The sequence below is a fragment of the Lepidochelys olivacea genome (genome assembly GCF_965140295.1).
Source record: "Lepidochelys olivacea isolate rLepOli2 genome assembly, chromosome: 21".
In the NCBI taxonomy this organism is placed as follows: domain Eukaryota; kingdom Metazoa; phylum Chordata; order Testudines; family Cheloniidae; genus Lepidochelys; species Lepidochelys olivacea.
Window position 1 is genome coordinate 6351766 of NC_140431.1, and position 17720 is coordinate 6369485.

General features: G+C 51.5%; 1 protein-coding gene and 1 long non-coding RNA gene across 5 annotated transcripts in view; one reads left to right on the forward strand and one right to left on the reverse strand.

Moving 5' to 3' along the window:
- Positions 1-4702: 4702 nt before the first annotated feature.
- LOC311511158 lies at positions 4703-8240 on the reverse strand. The gene is made up of 4 exons (XR_014709209.1): positions 8170-8240; positions 6995-7178; positions 6729-6821; positions 4703-5487 (listed from the first exon to the last, which is right to left on the reverse strand). It is a non-coding gene; the product is annotated as an uncharacterized lncRNA (long non-coding RNA).
- Positions 8241-8405: 165 nt separating this feature from the next.
- The window catches only part of SLC41A1 (solute carrier family 41 member 1), a 37675-nt gene continuing 28360 nt past the window's right edge, over positions 8406-17720 (forward strand). For 2 of the 4 annotated variants that reach the window (XR_014709204.1, XM_084611465.1), the window contains exons 1-2: positions 8406-8585; positions 11838-13271. Coding sequence is in view for 3 of the 4 variants with exons in the window: in XM_084611465.1 (XP_084467591.1) it covers positions 12888-13271 (384 nt within the window). In the remaining variant the exon portion in view is untranslated. Of the gene's footprint in view, positions 8586-11252; positions 11416-11837; positions 13272-17720 lie in introns of all 4 variants that reach the window. The other 2 variants (XM_084611467.1, XM_084611466.1) reach the window with 2 other exon arrangements.

Here is a 17720-nt window from a genome sequence, read left to right on the forward strand (position 1 = left end):
GGGCCCAGACTGTGTTTGCTGGCTGCCTTAGCCAGGAGGCTTAGGCAAAAGTCTGCTCCCTGCCCTGAGGGCCAGAGCCCATGACTGCGATTGCCACCTGCCCTGGCCCAGAAGCTTGGCCTAGGGACGGCTTCCTGCTCTGCCTGCCAGAGCCACTGACTGCCAGTAGGCTGTTTGTTACCAGACGCAGCCATACAAAGTGGCCTCCCTCCGAGAGCGGAGGGATCACTACATGGGGTAACATGGTCTCTCCAGACCAGTGTCCAGTTGGCATCTCCAATGCTCCTGCGATTCCCAGCAGCTGATAGAGAACCCAGGCCCACTTTCTACAGTGAGCTGCGGCACAGGGACCCTATAACAAGCAGCCACAGTCTGCACAGTCCTACCGCTTACTGCTATTTCCCTCAGCTTCCTCCTACCTAGCCCCCTCAGGCTTCCTTTTCGTAAGACACCTCTGAGGCTTTCTTCTAGGGTTAGAACCTTGGGGCTTATTTTCCCTCTTGGGTTTTCTCCTCCCCTCCTCTCTGCTCCCAGAAATGGACTGCAAAATCTCTCCAGGCAGCCCCTTTCTCCTGCAAACTTCCTAGATTTATAATCCTGCCTATTCCTGCCCAGCTGGGATTCTTGTTCACTTAGGCCTGGCTCTCCAGATCCATGGAGGTACCCTAATTGTCCTCTCGGGCTCACATTAACCCCTTCAGGGCCTGTGTGAGGGTACACCCCCATCACACCCTCTTATCCCATGACTCCTTATTTGCTTAAGAGCCTCATCAAAGGCTTCCTCAAAGTCCAGGTACACTATATTCACTGGATCATCCGTGTCCACATGCCTGTTGATGCCCCCGCAAAGAAATTTAACAAATTGGTGAGGCCTGATTTCCCTTTACAAAAGCCGTGTTGACTCTTCCCCAATAAATCATGTTCATCTCTGTGTCTGATAATTCTGTTCTTTACTATAGCTCCAACCAACGTGCCTGGTATTGAAGTTAGGCTTATCGGCCAGTAGTTGTCAGGATTGCATATGGTGCCCTTTTAAAAAATCAGCATCACATTAGCTATGTGCCAGTCATCTGGTACAGGTTCAGCCTGGCCTATCCTCCATGTGCAAACAGGCAGCTTAATTGACTTCTTAGATCCATATTAACCTTTCTCACTGTGTGTGGGGTAAACACCCCATCACAGCTCCCCATATGAATTCTTGCCAATGCACTTCAGTCCTGATCTGTACTCCTTCCTGCTATGCCAGTTCTGCCATTCAGGGATATAGCTGAGCTAGAAATCTGAAATGTTTATAGCCACTAACTGATCCATTGTCCCTGCTACTCACGCTCTACATATAATCTCCCAAAGTAACCATGCTGTCGTGTCCGCTAGGCTTTCTTCTGCAGTGCGGTCAGTGAGATGCCGAGAGCTAGCAGGGTGTTAAGAACAGGGCTTCCTATGGAGCAGAAATCCTGCTAATGGCCATCAGAAATACTCTCCCAGGGAAATTTTTTCAATTACACAGCCAGGCATATGCCCCGCCTGCACCACGCTGCTGTGTGGGAGACTTGGGTTCAGTTTCCAGTCTCATGGCTTCCCCGGGACAGCAGGGGCTGCAGAGATAATGAGCTCAGCGTGGTGGGGAAGGGAGTGCCCTGCGTTATTTAATAGAGACCCCTATGACTGATTTAAGAGCGGTGATGACGGGCTCCAGAGGAAGCTATGTCAAGTTCTCAGCAGGAAGGAAAATGACCGCATTCAGGGGCGGTTAAAGCAGGGAGGAGTAGAAAGAATAAGCACTCTTCAGCAATGATGGATTGCCTGGGGCGATGGAACGTGAGAGTCAACATCCAAGCCACCAAATACGACACTGGCAGCTTTTCATACAGTTTCCATCGTGCTTTTTCTCCAACTCCGTTGTGCTTTCTTACAGCCCAGGGGATGCTCACAAACATCTCTTGGAGACAGTGTCCCAGATTTGCATTATACATAGAAGCATGTCAAGGAACCTGGTGATAATCTGGTCACATGCCACCCTGGCATCTAACAAGCCAGCTCCAGCTTGTAGTGCAGACCGGTCCTTGGCTGCTCCACAAGCGAGAGCATGACTAAGTGGTAACCGTGTGGCTAACTGGATGCTAGCTACCCATTTGGCTCATGATGCAAAGGGTGGGACAGGTTATTTGCATACCTTGCTCTTATGTGGAGCAGACCAAAGAAGGAGAGCAGAACAAGCACAAAGAAATTTCTATACCAGATCACACTATGCAATCCAGCCTCCTGTCTCTGACAGTGGTCAGCACCAGCTGCTTCAGAGGAAGATGCGCAAAGCCCAGGAGATAGCTATGGGATAACCTGCACTCAGGGGAAGTTTCATCCTGACCCCCATTTGTGGGCTTTTACTCTGAAGCAGGAGAGTTTATATCCTTTCCAAAGCTCGTGGGTTCTTCATCCTTATTATTACCGTTCTGGGGGCTCTCATTATCTACATCCTTAGTGCTGACCCAGGGCATCACAAAAGGTTAATCCAGCACTGCTCCTTGGGGCCTTTGTGGGGAGGCAGCAGCCCCATCCAGTGGGTGGGATAAGAGGGATTGAACAGCACTGCTGTTATTTCCAGGCTCATTAATATCAGCTCCCCCACCCAGTCATCCCCGATCAGGCCTGTGAGTTCTCCTGTGATAACATTCTGTTTCCAGCCCATTTTATGAATCTAAACAAGCTCTCAGGCTGTATCCAGAATGAGGTGAAAAAATGTTAAGCATGTCCTCAATTTCTACGCGACAGGTGGCCACTTGGTCGCCAAGTCAGCAGCTGTTGACACAGGAACCCCTGGCTTCACGGAACACAGGAAGTGAGGGCCCGTCCCGCTGTGCTCTGCCCAGATGCTTCAGTGCAGGGGAAAGCACTGGACAATTGCGTGGGAGATGCTTAACTGTATTCGTCACGCCCTGCGCAGCACATGCGTCAAAGCTGGATACACCAGCGCTGGGCAGTCACATCCCAACCTACCCCTCTGTAAAGAAAAGTTGCTTGGTGCTCCCCTTTGCGTTGAGAGCTGGTGAACCCAGCCCCCAGGTCCAGTGTTTTTCTGCAGAATAGGGCACACATCATACTATGCTTCCTGCCCATGTGAATTGACCCTGTCCTGGAGTGACCCATCTAGGGGTAATTCAGGCTCCATGGCCCATTTAGCCCTGCTGAGACTGCCAGTTTGTGCTAACCACAGTGGGGTTTGTTCGTGATATAGACACCTGGCCCACAAAGATTTAGACTGAGCTCTAGCACCCTCCTTCCACACCCAGTTCTCGATTGACCAGAATTCTCAGTCACTGTCAGCCCAGGCTGTATTCAGTCTGGTGACTTGGAACTGTAGGAGGGTCTTGTGACTACGGCCCTGAACTAAGACACAAGAGATGCAGGTTTAAACCATCTCTCTGCTACAGGTTTCCTGTGTGACCCTGGTCAACTCACTAAATCTTTCTGTCCCAAATCTTCAAAGACCTGGGAATTGCACACCTCAGAGGCCTGGGAATTAGGTACCTTTGAGCATCTGAGCCTCAGTTCCCCATCTGTGAAATGGGGATAATTACACTTCCTTTCTGCTACCTAGCCTTTGTCCATCTTGTTTATTTAGTCTTTTAGATCTTCACAGCAGGGACTTTCTTTCTGTTTGTTCGTAAAGCATCCAGCATAATGGACCCTCCATTTTGATCCAATTAGTAGCTAATGAATCCATAGGCCATTACTAAGCTCCTGCACAATGCAGTTCTCCAGTGTCAACAGTTTAGTACTGATAAAAATTATGTGGCTGGTGTAAAATGCACGGGCTTAATCTTCTGAGATCCAGTGTGGCCAGATTGTAAATTGTTTCCTTTCCAAAGCATTTTGCTGCCTTTTGTACCTGCTGCCCTGCAATTGAAAACCCATTTCCTGCCCTTTCATCCTCCTGCCTGTGTGATCTCTGCACGTCAGTGCAGCCGTTTTGGACTTTATCTATTTCTGTTTTCTCATCTCAGTGGTTTTTTCCTTCATGCTTCCACTTCCTGAGCATGCAGCTGGCCTGGCTGTTAATAAACAAGGTCACACTTCTGTGTGTGTTGTTTTTGTGTTCGGTGGGGAGGGCAAGCATTCAGAGCACATGGATTTTCAAAACCTGTAATGCCTAGATAAGGGGTAAACAAAGAGAGTCCTAAAAGTCAGGTTCTCTTGAACAAAAGAAATAAGATGATCTTGTGGCCAAGGCATCAAAGCAGGAGTCAGGACTCCTGGGTTCTATTCCCAATTCTAGGATGAATTTATGATGTGGCTTTGGGGACGACTTGGCCTGTCTGTGCCTCACTTTCCCCAGTTGTACAATGGGATTCATACTCCCCTCCCTCACAGCGGGGTGGAGGGGTTGTGAGGATTAACTAATTGGCCTGATCTTGCACTTCTATGCATTGTGATTTTGAGTGCAATGGCAGGGTGGTGAGTGAGCACCCACGGCCCCCGTTGAAGTCAATGGGAACTGGTTATTGAAGGATTACTACTGAGCCAGGGCTCTGGTGATTTACACCTGCTGAGGATTTGGCTCTAGCACTTGCAGGCCCCAAGGTGTGAAGTCTTTGCCAAGGCCCTCAGTGCTTTGCTATAGAAGGTTAGAAAATCTGGCATAGTGTCATTTTAGCTGAAATAAATCCAGACGGTTTGATATTTTCATTTTCTTTTTATTGTTCCATTAAACACTGATTCATTTTGTAACATGACTGCGAAGGAAACAATTCTGAATCAGTTCCCTAAGGGAGGGAGCATAAAATAGAACTCAGCTTTGTCTTACACAGAGAGGGGGCTGGAAAGTGGACCTGCATCCCCTCCCATCCAGAGTTTAGAGCTGGAGGTTTGATGTGGCTGGCTGACAAGACAAGACAAGGGAGGAAGAGGAAGTAGCCGGTCACTCTACACAGGAAACCTAGGTTCAAGTTCCTGTTCCGCCACAGACCTCCTGTGTCGCTTCGACCCAGATCCTCAAAGGTGCTGAAGCTCCTGACTTCCATTGATCTCAATGGAAATTAAGCGTCTAAATACTTGGGAGGGCCTGGGCCTTAGTTCCTCTGTGTTTCTGTTCCCACATCAACAAAAATGGGAATAATACTTCCCTACCTCTGATGTGTGTGGAGAGATTATTAGGGTAATGGTGCTCAGATAAGTACATAGAGAGAACTCTGATTCCAGTGTATTTAAAGGCAAAATTCCCTTTGACTTCAGTGGACACATGGGGCTCACCTGTGAAGTTTGGCTCCAATGTATGGCATTCCCAGTGTTCAGGGATATTTGGATGTAGGGTTTTGATTCTGTCCTGTGTCTAAGACATGGGGCAAATTCCCCCTTCAGTGGCACCAGCAATGCTGTATTTTCCTCCTCACTGTCAATGAGAGCAGGATTGTAAATGCCACCAGCTGTCTTTGCCACCTCCAGGATCAGCTGCTGAGTTCCTTCCCCGCTCCTCATTTGGTCATTCAAGCTCTGCATGGAAAAGAAATGTATACGCTGTACATGTACTGCTAGCTCCCCAAGCCACACACACCTCTTGGCAGCGACATGCTTCCCAAATCTCGGGCACAGAGCAAAGCAAGGCGGGTGCATTCTCAGCCAATATAGGTTTATATTAACATTTACATTAACTGCCATGTTGATAGATTACACTGTTTCCATGAGTCATGCAGCTGATTTTCAAAATGACAGTGTACACTCACTCTTCCACTACTCTTTCCAGATTAACAAAGCAAATATAAATCCTATGTGGATCTTTGTAAAGCTGGGGCAAACACATGTGCAAAGTTTAAACCGCAGACTTCATTTTTCATGCAGTGCGGGAGTGGCACTTTCCTAAAATGGTGGGGTGGGCCCAAACTGCACAACCAGATCTGAATCCAGGGCTGAACCTCCCCACAGCTCATGGATATTGGGATCCAGGTTTTTATTCAATGCCATTGCTCTTTTAAAAAAAAAAAAAAAAAAGAGAGGGCAGATCACCACTTCACATGAGTCTGGCAGAGCAATCAAGAAAACAGGAGTTGACCGGGGACAGCAAGTTTGGAGATCAGCAAAGAGCTAATGGGTGAGATCCTCATCTGGTGTAAATCGGTGTAGTTCTACTGTGATCACTCCATTGTGATCAACGGAGCTATGCCGATTTATACCAACTAAAGATCTGACCTTCCAAAGTCTCCTCGGCCTTCATATCAGATTCCAGATATTATGAGGATGAGCACTATAAAAAAAGTAGATAGGTAGATTAGGTGGCTATCTAGGGCCCACAGTAACTGCCAACTTACCACAGGTTAGACTAAAAAATATATATATATATAGGCAAGGCATCCGTTGTATGTTTTCTGACCTGATCAGAATCCATTGTTCTCTGTTCAGACCATGGGTGCATCAGCAGAGCTGTGTGCAGGAACCCCCACTGGAATAACAGTAGGTGTTAAAAATTGGAATTGAGGTACACTGGCAGAGTTGCGAGCGAGGCTTCAGTAGCAATGTGAATTAAGTGCTCGGACCGACGTGCATGGGTGAAGCAGTGCATAGGTACCTGTATCAAGATCAGGAGTACTTGTGGCACCTTAGAGACTAACCAATTTATTAGTCTCTAAGGTGCCACAAGTCCTCCTTTTCTTTTTGCGAATACAGACTAACACGGCTGTTACTCTGAAACCTGTATCAAGATCGACCTTCATCAGTGGAGCGCTATGGGAAAAGCTTACCTGACACCGGACAGCATGGTGCTTAATTAATGCCAATCTCGCTTTCAAGTGTGTCCGATTCACTGTGCCCTTCCAAAACAACCATCCCAAATACTAAAAGAAAAACAACTCCTTGTAATTCTCTGAGCACAGAGGGGTTAAATAACACAAAACATAACTCTTTAGAGGTCTCCATCAGAACGCCTCTCCTTGCTCCACAACCTTGACGGCCTTGTTTTCTTTATTTTAAGAGATGAGGTCACTAGCTTCAATAATATTTGACTCACACTGTGTGTGGTGGGGAAGCAGACCAGAAGCAGTTCCTGTGTTGCACCCCTGCCCCCGTCCTTTCCTCTCCCTCGCCCTTGCACTAGCGTGCTGCAGAAGCCATTGGTTCAGGACCTGTCTCTAAGGCACCAAGCCTGGGATCACGTAATCAGTTCTAGGTAGTAACTTGCCGTTGACCATTTCCTGGGAGGAAAGGAAAGGCAGGAAGGAAAAATAACAGCTGGTCAAAAGTTCCACTGGTGAGTTTAAAAAAAACCAAAACCCTGTCTGAATCAGAGAAGCTGGTTTCATTCAGAGAAATTGAATCCTACAGAGCAGCGAGTAATGAGTTCTCAGCAGCAGGAATTACTGCATTTGGTGTATTTTTGTCAGGGGGAGGAGGGAGTTTGCCGTAAACAGGATTTGGATCCTTGTTTCATGTTCTCTATGTACATAAATCTCCCCACTGTATTTTCCACTGAATGCATCTGAAGAAGAGAGCTGTAGCTTACGAAAGCTTATACTCAAATAAATGTGTTAGTCTCTAAGGTGCCACAAGTACTCCTTTCCTTTTTGCAAATACAGACTAACAGGCTGCTACTCTTAATCCTGCAATAAAATTCTCAATTACCTTCAAAACGTCACCTCAGTCCCTCGGGTCTAGAAATCTAAAGGGATGCTGCCAAGAATTTTTCTATCAGTGGCAGAACCAGACTAGAACCCAGGAGTCCCAGCTTCCAGCACTAACCCCCAGACTTCACCTCACTCTCTAAACTGGGAATACAACCAGGAGACAGGCCTCCCAGGCCCCCTGCTTTTACCACTAGATCTCATACCTGTCCCAGCACTGGGACTATAACCCACGAGTCCGGGCTCCCAAATCCCCCACATTGGGGCTCGGAACAGAACCCAGGCGTCCGGGCTCCCAAATCCCCCCACCCGCTGGGGCTGGGAAGAGAACCCAGGCGTCCGGGCTCCCAAATCCCCCCACCCGCTGGGGCTGGGAAGAGAACCCAGGAGTCCGGGCTCCCAAATCTGCCCAACCCGCTCAAGCTGGGAAAAGCACCCAGGCATCCGGGCTCCCAAATCCCCTCGCTGGGGCTGGGAAAAGAACCCAGGCGTCCGGGCTCCTAGCCCCCACCCCCGGAGACCAGACCACACTACTCGGGGAAGCGACAGCCAGACACGTGCGCACCCGCAGCCACCAGCCAGGCCCAGCGAGCTTTGCAGGCAGCCCGTGATTGGCTCCTTCCGCCATGAAGCCCCGCCTCCCTGCGACGGGGCAGGCCCCCCCTCGCTCCGCCTCCCCGGCCTCTTTCCCCATTTTGATTGGCTAGCGCTGCTGCCCATCGAGCCCTCCGCCGGCCCGGGGGCGGGCTGCCTGTTGCGTCAGCAGGCGGCGTCCAGTGACGAGGCGGCAGAGCCGCAGGCGCCGAGCCCCCATTGGCGGCTGGTGATGTCAAGCTCCCTGCTCCGGCCGCGGCGGCTCCGCGGGAGCGCAGGCTGGGCCAGTGGCGATGTAGCGGCGGGCGCGCCGGGGCAGGGACGGAGGCCGGGGTCGGACGGGTCCCGGCAGCAGCAGCAGCAGCTCCCGCTCCCAGGGCAGGTCAGGTCAGTGCAGTGCTCGGCGCGGGGGTCCCTGCAGCCGGCCGGGAGCCTGGCGCAATCCGGGGGGGGCGCGGGGTGCAACTTGCTGGCGGGTCACCCGCGGGGGGATGTGCCCTGCCCTGTTCCAGGGTCCGTCCCTGTCACCCCCCCCTTCCGCCCCCGCTCCTGCTGGCACTGGGGACTCTTATTTGGGTGGGGGGACCTGCCGCCTCCGCGGGGTTTACGCAGTTCGCTGGCGGGGGTGGTGTGTGAAGGAGCCGCCCCTCGATGCAGCCTCCTTGCGGGTATGTCAGGCTCCTCGTCAGGCTGTTGCGAGCGCCGGGGGCGCCCACAGGTGCTGGACCTGGGGGGTGCTGCAGCAGCCCCCCCCCGGCTTGAAGTGGTTTCCGTGAGATACAGGGTTTGGTTTCATTCAGTGGCTCTCAGCGTCCCCCCTGTACAGATTGCCCCGGCACCCCTGGGGGTGCCCCAATAATAGGACCCCCCCGCGGTGGGACTCCGCATGGGTGGTGCTGGGGTGCGTTCTCCTTCCCACGGTTGCCAAGGCATGTACGGTAAGGATAGCGTGCCTCGGAGAGGTGAACGTGACATGGGAATACATTTGTTTTTCCTTAGGGAAGGAGGCTTATGGGTCAGTCTCCAGCTTTCCCTCTAAATCCCCTGGATGCACCCTTTCCCCGTAGGGGCCTTGTGGGTGATTGGGTCGGGGGGGTAGGCTGTGGGGGTGATGGACTGGGGGTGGGCAAGTCCCTTTTAAAATTCTGTATCTGAATGGGATATAGCTGGGGTGGATATTAGATGGTACTTGACTCAAAAGGCATTTCTTCTGGGCAGGAGGGTTTTGCCGATGCCATTGGGGGTGTTATCGGTGGGGTGCGCTAGGTATTACCTAGAGAGAGGCAGGAGATTAATTCATGGAAAACTTGACGCCCAGTGAAGGTGAACAGTGTGTGTGTGTGTGAAGGTTCCTGTTCCACTCTTAGACTGGAGGTTGTGGGTAATAGATGTCGTCAATCCAAACAGCCAGGGTGGTGAGTGGGGAGAAGTTGAGTTTTTTGAGGTGTGACTCAAACATGTATTTGGACTGGAGCTGGCTGGATTACTCAGATTCCTGAATCAGAGGCTGGCCGACCTGTGTACAGTGACATGGCTAGTAATGATAATAAATCATCTGTTGCCTGAATCAGTCTGTCCGAGGGAGTGTGAAAAGGAAGCACTAAACGGCAGTGGTTAACGAAGCAGCAGTGTCCGCTGCTTAGTGTATTGACACTATTCCTGGGGGGGTGGTTTTTAGAATGTACCACAATGAGCTTTCCTCCACCCCCAGTAAAGATTCCTGCAGCGGAAGGGAAGGAAGACTTGTCAAGGTAGCAGGTTGAAACTTTGTAGTTTCATGTGGGGTTTTTCCTCTTGGGGGCTTAGGGTCCCACGAGCTTTGCACTCAGCACTGTACCCTGTGTTCAGGGTATGCCTTACAAGCAGAGTGGCTTGTCATAGCACTGTCGTTGCAAGATCCGTTCAGCAAAGCTGGGATTCACCTTCCAAACTTAGTGATGGTTCAGTGTGGTAAAATGCCTTCGCTCATTACATGCTCCCCCTTCCGCGTATGATACCTAATGGATTGTGTCTTGGGAGGAGGGCGGGTGTTCGGTTTGTATTTGAGCTCCCAGCCAGCGCTGAGTAGAACTTGGTACTCGCTAGGGGTTTTTGTACAACAGCGAAGTTACTTAGCTGTCCCTCAGTAGCGGGGAGAGAACCCTGACCTTCCAGCTCTCCAGCAATCCAAGGCCTATCTTGTCCATGAAGCACTTGTGATTCTGTCCAGCAGAGGGCAGCAGTACGCACACCCCGGCCTGCTCAGGACTGTGCCCATTAACCATGGTATCCTGCTATGGCAGGGATGGGCAATAATTTTCACAGGGGAGCCACTCCACGAATTTTTGTAAGTCGTCAGGGCCCCACATTTCTACTATATTAATGGAGGGGGTGTGGGGTCTGGGAGGGAGTTTGGGTGCAGGAGGGCTGTGGCGGGGGGTTGGGGTGCAGGAGAGGGTGAGGGCTCTGGGAGGGAGTTTGGGTACAGGGGGTGGTTCTGACCTGGTGCGGGAAGGGGTGCGAGGTGTAGGCGCTTACCACAGGAGGCGCTCACCACAGGCAGCTCCCAGCTGGCAGCGCAGCAGGGCTCAGGCAGGCTGCTTGCATGCCATGGCCCCACGCCGCTCCCAGAAGCAGCTGCAGCCAGCTGCTGCTGGCACGTCTCTGCGTGCCCCTTTGTGGGGAAGGAGGGCAGCGGGGTCTCTGTGTGCTGCCCGCACCCCCAAACACCACCCCCTATAGCTCCCATTGGCTGGTTTCTGGTGTGAGGATGGTGCTGGGGGCAGGGGCAGCATGTGGAGCTGCCTCTTCCTCCGCCCACACACACGCTCCTGGGGTGCGCAGAGTTGTGTCAGCAGTAGCCGGCTGCTTCCGGGAGAGATGTGGGGCCACAGCAGGCAGGCAGCCTGCCTGAGTGCTCGCTACACCGTGGGACTTCTAGCGGCTCGGACTCTGAGATCGCGAGGGGCAGAGGAGGCTGGACAGCCATGTTAGATGGGCCGGGTCTGGCCTGCGGGCTGTATTTTGCCCACGCCTGCTCTATGGCTTGCTCTTATGTTTATTGCAAATGATCAGGGAAATTCGGCTCTTGAACTCGGAGACTGCTGACCCGCATGTCGGCTGGGGAAATGTTCCACTCTGCTGTCAGGCCTGTCTGGAGCCTGCAACCGGCCATCTGGGGATGTGTGCGCGTCCGCTGCCTGGCGTTGCAACAGTGGCTCTCAATGGCTGAACAATGGTATTTGTCCTCTGGACTGAGCACATCTGTTCACCCTGTCTCGTGACTTTGGTGCATGAGCATCCCAAGCAGGACTTTACAGGTTGGGAGGAGGTGATGGGAGATGTCTGGGCTGGGTGTGGGGAACAGAACAGGGCAGACCATCCACCACACATAAGCTGTGTGAGTTGTGCCTCCTCCCCATTTCTCCTCTCTTCTTCTCCCCTCCCTCCCCCCCATTTGACACTGTCCCATTGCTGTGTGTGCCAGGAGTTGTGAGGGAGGGTTAACTAGCTCAGCAGCATAGTTCTGGAGAGCAGAATAGTAAAGCCATTGAAGGCCAGTGCATGGGAGGGAAGCATTGCTGAATGAATGTGCCATTGTGCTGACTGCAGAAAGGTTAGATCAAATATTTGTATCGCTTGTTTCTCTCCTGTTTTAAGGTGAAAGCGCGCAGCAGTCCCTGGAGCGTGGGTGTGAGCCAGGCCATCTCTCAATGCCAGCATCCCTGCCAGCGCAAGCTAGGCTCACCAAGTAACCCTATCTGGGAACTTCCTGTTCCTTTAGTTAAGAGTCATCTTTGCCACGTGGTGTTAGGTGAGAGATTCCCTTACACAGGAGGACAGCCGGGAGGACAGCCGAGGCTCACTGCTGTAGTTGGAGCTGACTGGTGACCCAGCTGTTCTGCAGAGAGCAGGGAAAAGAGGCTGTAAGGCATGAAAAGGCCAGTGCTGTCAGCTGCCAGACACCAACCAAGACTTCTCTGCACTGTCTCCCCCTGAAAGCAAGGTCCCCGGGAAGAAGAAAGCAGATCTGTAGCTCCAAAGAAGAGAACTCATTCAAGTGGTCCTTTATTTTTAAACTCTGATCCTCCCAGTTCCTTGCCTGGTTAAGTAATTAACCTGGAATGACGCAAGGAGCTGAAATCAGGGGAATTTCCTTTATTCTTTTAAAAGGATAGAACCCAAATTTCCCCCCACCCACCCGAACTTTTTTTTTATAAAATCCTGCTTTATAACACCCTGGTTTGAAAGACTTTGTTTCATGTTTTTATGTTTTCCCTGCTTCCCCTTAAAAGCAACTGAATACAAGTCCAGCTGCTGGAGCCAGGGCTGAGTGGGGGATGTGGAGTGTTGGAAGAAGAGGTACTAAAGTGTGAAGAACCAAAGAAGAGAATCTGGGAGACTGCGTGTGCTTCTACAGCCCCTTCTTCTGGGAACAGGAGAACTAGAGCCAAAGGATTGTATCTGGAATCTCCTTCTTCTCCGCCGGTTTGGCGGTTGGTGTCTCCCGTTTCTGGATTGTGCTTGATGGGGATCTCTGCTAGGGGATCAGCCTCTGCAGTCGAGGGCAGGCACACAAGAACAAAGGAGGTGGCATCTAGATGCAAGAAGGGGCATTGGCTTGAGCCCTGGGCAGAAGGTCTTTTCTGGGACAGCTGCCTGCTGTAGCCCTGCCAAGTTGAGGGTTGGGGGGGACATCCGCCCTTCAGCATGTCCTCCAAGCTGGAGCAGAAGGAGGCTCACCAGACCAATGGGGTGGTGCTGCCAATCCTGGCTGTGCCCGTAGACTGCCTGACCAGTCCGGACCGGCAGCAGCTCGTGGAGCCCTCCGAGTTCTTGGAGCCCGACGGAGAAGGAGTGGAGGTGGTGGTGCTGGAGTCCCATGCAAACGCCAAAGGGGTGCGAGAAGAGGACGCCCTGTTGGAGAACGGCAGCCAGAGCAACGAGAGCGATGACGCAAGTACAGATCAGGGCCCTGAGCCTGCCTCCCCTCTCAAGGAGACCTCCTTCTCCATCGGGTTGCAGGTCCTCTTCCCTTTCCTGCTGGCCGGGTTTGGGATGGTAGCTGCTGGCATGGTGCTGGACATAGTACAGGTAAGGCTAAAACCCGCTCTTAGTTTGGGGACACTGCATGGCTTGGGCTCCGAATCCCATTACCTGGCTTGATTCTGTCCCAAGACAGTGATGACTCAAAAGCTGGGACCATGGCGTGTGGTGGTGGCGGCCTGTGTGAAATGAGGCATTGCTGTCCAGTTGCTGGGCAGAGTACTCCGCAGTGCTAGTTGGGCTGGGCATGTGGGCTAGCGAATGAATTGGCCCAAGTTGCCTAACAGGGGTCTGTCCCTAGTCAAGACAAGAGCTTGCTGGCAAAGGAGGATGTGAGAAGCTTTCCCTTACCCAGGGCATGCTTCTCTGTGTACAAAGAGAAGGTTCAGTGGTTAGGGTGTTAGCCTGGGACTTGGGAGACGCAGGCTCAATTCCCACCTCTGCCACAGACTTCCTGTGAGGGTTTGGGCAAGTCACTTAGCCTCTCTGTGCCTCATTTTCCTATCTTTACAAAGGAAGTAAGAGCACTGCCCTGCCTCACAGGAAGGGATAAATGCATGGGACTGTGAGATGGTTGGTGTCCTAAAAATAAAGGGAAGGATAACCGCCTTTCTGTATACAGTGCTAAAAAATCCCTCTGGCCAGAGGCAAAACCCTTTCCCTTGTAAAGGGTTAAGAAGCTAAAATAACCTCACTGGCACCTGACCAAATGATCAATGAAGAGACCAGATACTTTCAAATCTGGAAGGGGCGGGGGGAAACAAAGGGTTTTTCTGTCTGTGTGATGCTTTTGCCAGGTACAGATCAGGAACACCGTCTCAGAAACTCTGTTAAATTAGTAAGTAATCTAGCTAGAAATGCGTTAGATTTCCTTTTGTTTAATGGCTGGTAAAATACGCTGTGCTGAATGGAATGTATATTCCTGTTTTTGTGTTTTTGTAACTTAAGGCTCTGCCACGAGGGATTCTCTATTTTTTGAATCTGATTACCTTCTAAGGTATTTACCATCCTGATTTTACAGAGGTGGTTCTTTTACCTTTTCTTGAATTAAAATTCTTCTTTTAAGAACCTGATTGATTTTTCATTGTTCTTAAGATCCAAGGGTTTGGGTCTGTGCTCACCTATACAAATTGGTGAGGATTTTTGTCAAGCCTTCCCCAGGAAGATGTCTCCAAGTGGGCTCTTTCCCTGTTCTTTGTTTAACACGCTTGGTGGTGGCAGCATAGGGTTCAAGGACAAAGCAAAGTTTGTACCTTGGGGAAGTTTTTAACCTAAGCTGGTAAGAATAAGCTTAGGGGGTCTTTCATGCGGGTCCCCACATCTGTACCCTAGAGTTCAGAGTGGGGAAGGAACCTTGACAGTTGGTTACCGTGGTGATGGGCGCTAGAGAAGTACCAATGGCAAACTTCTTTCTCCAGTGCTTTAAGGTAAACTCATCACTTGGGGAGGGTTGGAATTTAGGCATCTGCTTCCATTTCTGGGGATGGTAGGTCTAGACACAGCCACCTCTCATTCTGTTCTGAATCTGGAATTGTTAGAACCAAAGAGCAATGCTATTCGAGAGCCCTAATGTGTATTGGAAGGCTGGGGGCTAGGGTCAGTGTAACAGTGACTACGTGTGCAGCTGTTGTGGAGTTCACTCTCTGCTGTGCTTGAATGTGCTTTTTCAAGAGCTCCCATGGTTTGGCACGTGGTTACTTAGGGCTCTCGTTAGCGGCTGCACCATGTTGCTGGATCTCTCATCAGAGTTGGACGTCAGAGACTTGAGTCACTCGTTGCAGTTTGTGGGGGATTATTCTTTGCCTTAGCACTTAGGTCTGTGTGCGCAGCCTGGTGGAAGTATGATTTCTCCAGTCATGGTCCACACACAACAAGTTAGACAAGGGGTCATGCTGAAGGCCCCGTTCTGCCCTTGGTCACTTGTCTGCCGCTCTACTTGGAGTTAGCTGTGCAGCTCCAGGCGTGCTGTTTAGCCCCCACATCACTGACTCATGGCTCCTGTAGAAGAGGCCGGGCATGCTTTAGTTAACGGTGGGACATTTTCCATGAGGTGGCCCTTCAGAAGGGATGGTGGGGTGGTCGGCTACCTGATCCGCATTAAAACTGGGACGACTTCGGGGGCTGTGGGCAGGCAGAGAGCCCCCTCATTGTCCAAGGAGACTGGCTCAGTCCTGAGGTTGCCCCAAGGGCTGGTTGGAGCCCAAACTGATCTGAGCAGAGTTGAAATATAAAATCAATCTTTCCCTGAAAAATGCTCAAGGGCTGAGTTGGAAACAGCTTTCTGGGAATGTGACTGGGGGGACCCTAGTTCTAAAACTCGGCAACTCTGGATGCTGCGTTTTGTGTGTGGGTGGGTTTGCCCTGCGTGATTTTGGCGATGCATATTGGAGTCCTCTGACCATTCAGTATTGACTCCAGCAGAGCAGGGGGAAGGCTTCCCTGAGGAAGCTAGAGCATCTGATTTTATTGTAGTGTGCTATCAGCTACCTGAACCTCTTGGACTTGTATCATAACAGCCCCTGAGAGTGGTGACTTGCATTGCAGGGGGTGCAACCAAAATGAACAAGCTGTGCAGTTCGCTTGGATTTTATGTGGGGAAGGTGACCTAGCTGACCACAGATCTGGTGCCAAAGTCACACACTCTGACCCTGGTGTTCCTAGCACTTGTGTCCTTGGCAGCTGATCAGCAGCTTAACCATTTCCCAGCTGTCCTGAAGGGCTGTGGTTGTGAACCAGCTTCCAGAACAAAATAGAAAAGGGACTTCTTTGATCTGTGTTTTGCTGTAATGTCACACAGCAAAAACGTGCATCAGTTGAAGGGAAGTAAAAACTGATGCAGGGAATAAGGCACCAGTTTGTTGTGTGTATGTGAGGTTATTTATCTGAGCAAAATACAGCAATCCTAATGAAGAGCTGCTGTCAAAATAAAAATCCGGCTTTGAAAATCCCCACACAGATGTCCTGAGCTGTGGTGTGCAACGCTGCTTGTTCAGGGAAAGCCCCTGGCAGGCAGGACCAGTTTGTTTACCTGCCGCATCTGCAGGTTCGGCCGATCGCGGCTGTCACTGGCCACGGTTCGCTGTGCCCGGCCAATGGTGGCTGCGGGAAACATCGGCCAGTATGTCCCTCGGCCCGCACCGCTTCCCGCAGCCCCCGTTGGCCGGGCAGAGCGAACCACGGCCAGTGGGAGCCGCAATCGGCCGAACCTGCGGATGCGGCAGGTAAACAAACCGGCCTGGCCCGCCAGGGGCTTTCCCTGAACAAGCGGTGTCCCAAGTTTGGGAAACGCTGCTCTAAATCATTCAACGTGAAAATACTTTAACCGCAGTCACTTATTGCTATGGCACAGCATGGAGACAACACCCGGTAGTTTCAGTCTTGGGTTTAGTGTACTAGCTCTACCATGTCTGAGCTGCTGGGGAATGTTTAAATCAAAAGAGAAATCTTGGTTTTGTGAGCCTCACCTACCTGGGGTTAGAACGATATTTCTCCTTCCTGCTCTCCCTCCAGTTCACTGCAGACCTGTCCCTTAAAGCCATTTGTGGGCCTCCCTTCGAAGCAGCTAGTACTGCCCACTGGACGGACCCTCGGTCTCATCTGGTGTGGCAATTCCTATGGCTTTACTGGGACATTTATTTTTAAAATAGCCCCACCCCTTAGTCACCGGTTTTGAGTCCCTGCTCTTTTTGAAGACCTAAATCAACCTGAAGGTTCCTCTAAACAAAGATCTGCCCTAAAGACAGTGGGGGTGGAGGTGGGAGTAACACAGTGCAGGGGGGAAGCGGTAACACGGCAGCTTACTGGATCGGTAGCCCTCTTTTATTTCTGAAGTCAAACTTCATCATTCCTCAGTCACCTGGCTTCTCAACACATAACTATGCAGGGTGTGCTGCCACCTTCTCAGTAGGTGCCTTTAGCCTTGGTATTAAATGATTGATCGAAAGGCCATGGGACAAAAACCCAGGCGGTCTGTCTTTTTGACGTGCGCTCCTGCAAGATCTGGGGGTGGCCCTCTTGGTAAAGGGCAGTGCCTTTGTTGTCTTGACCAAACTGCCCGCGGTGCAGAGGGATTGCTCACCCATTGCACAGGGCAGTTCTGGAGGGGGCCGTTGGGGAGGAAAGCTTCTTCCCTGCTGGGTGTATTGGTCTCTGCCCAGTGAAAGCTAGCGCTGCGGGCTAGCCCTGTCTTGCCCCATTGAGCTGTTCCTGTTGCTAACAAGAAAGCGTGCTGAGAATTTGTCATTCAGCAAGGGGAGCCCTCTCTGGGATCAGAGAGGCCTCTACCCCTTTGTGCTCCTGGAGGGCAGGGTTCTGACCAGTGGGCAAAGCCTGTGGCACTCCTACAACAGGAAGCCACTGGGACAGCCCCCTTCCATCCGCAGAGCCCTGGCTTGTTGACCATGTCATCTGGGCGTGCTGCAAGGCTTGTCTGCTCCCCCTTGGGGGTGGGCTGAATGGGGAGGGTCGTGTCTTTCTGGGGGTGGACGTCTGTTACGT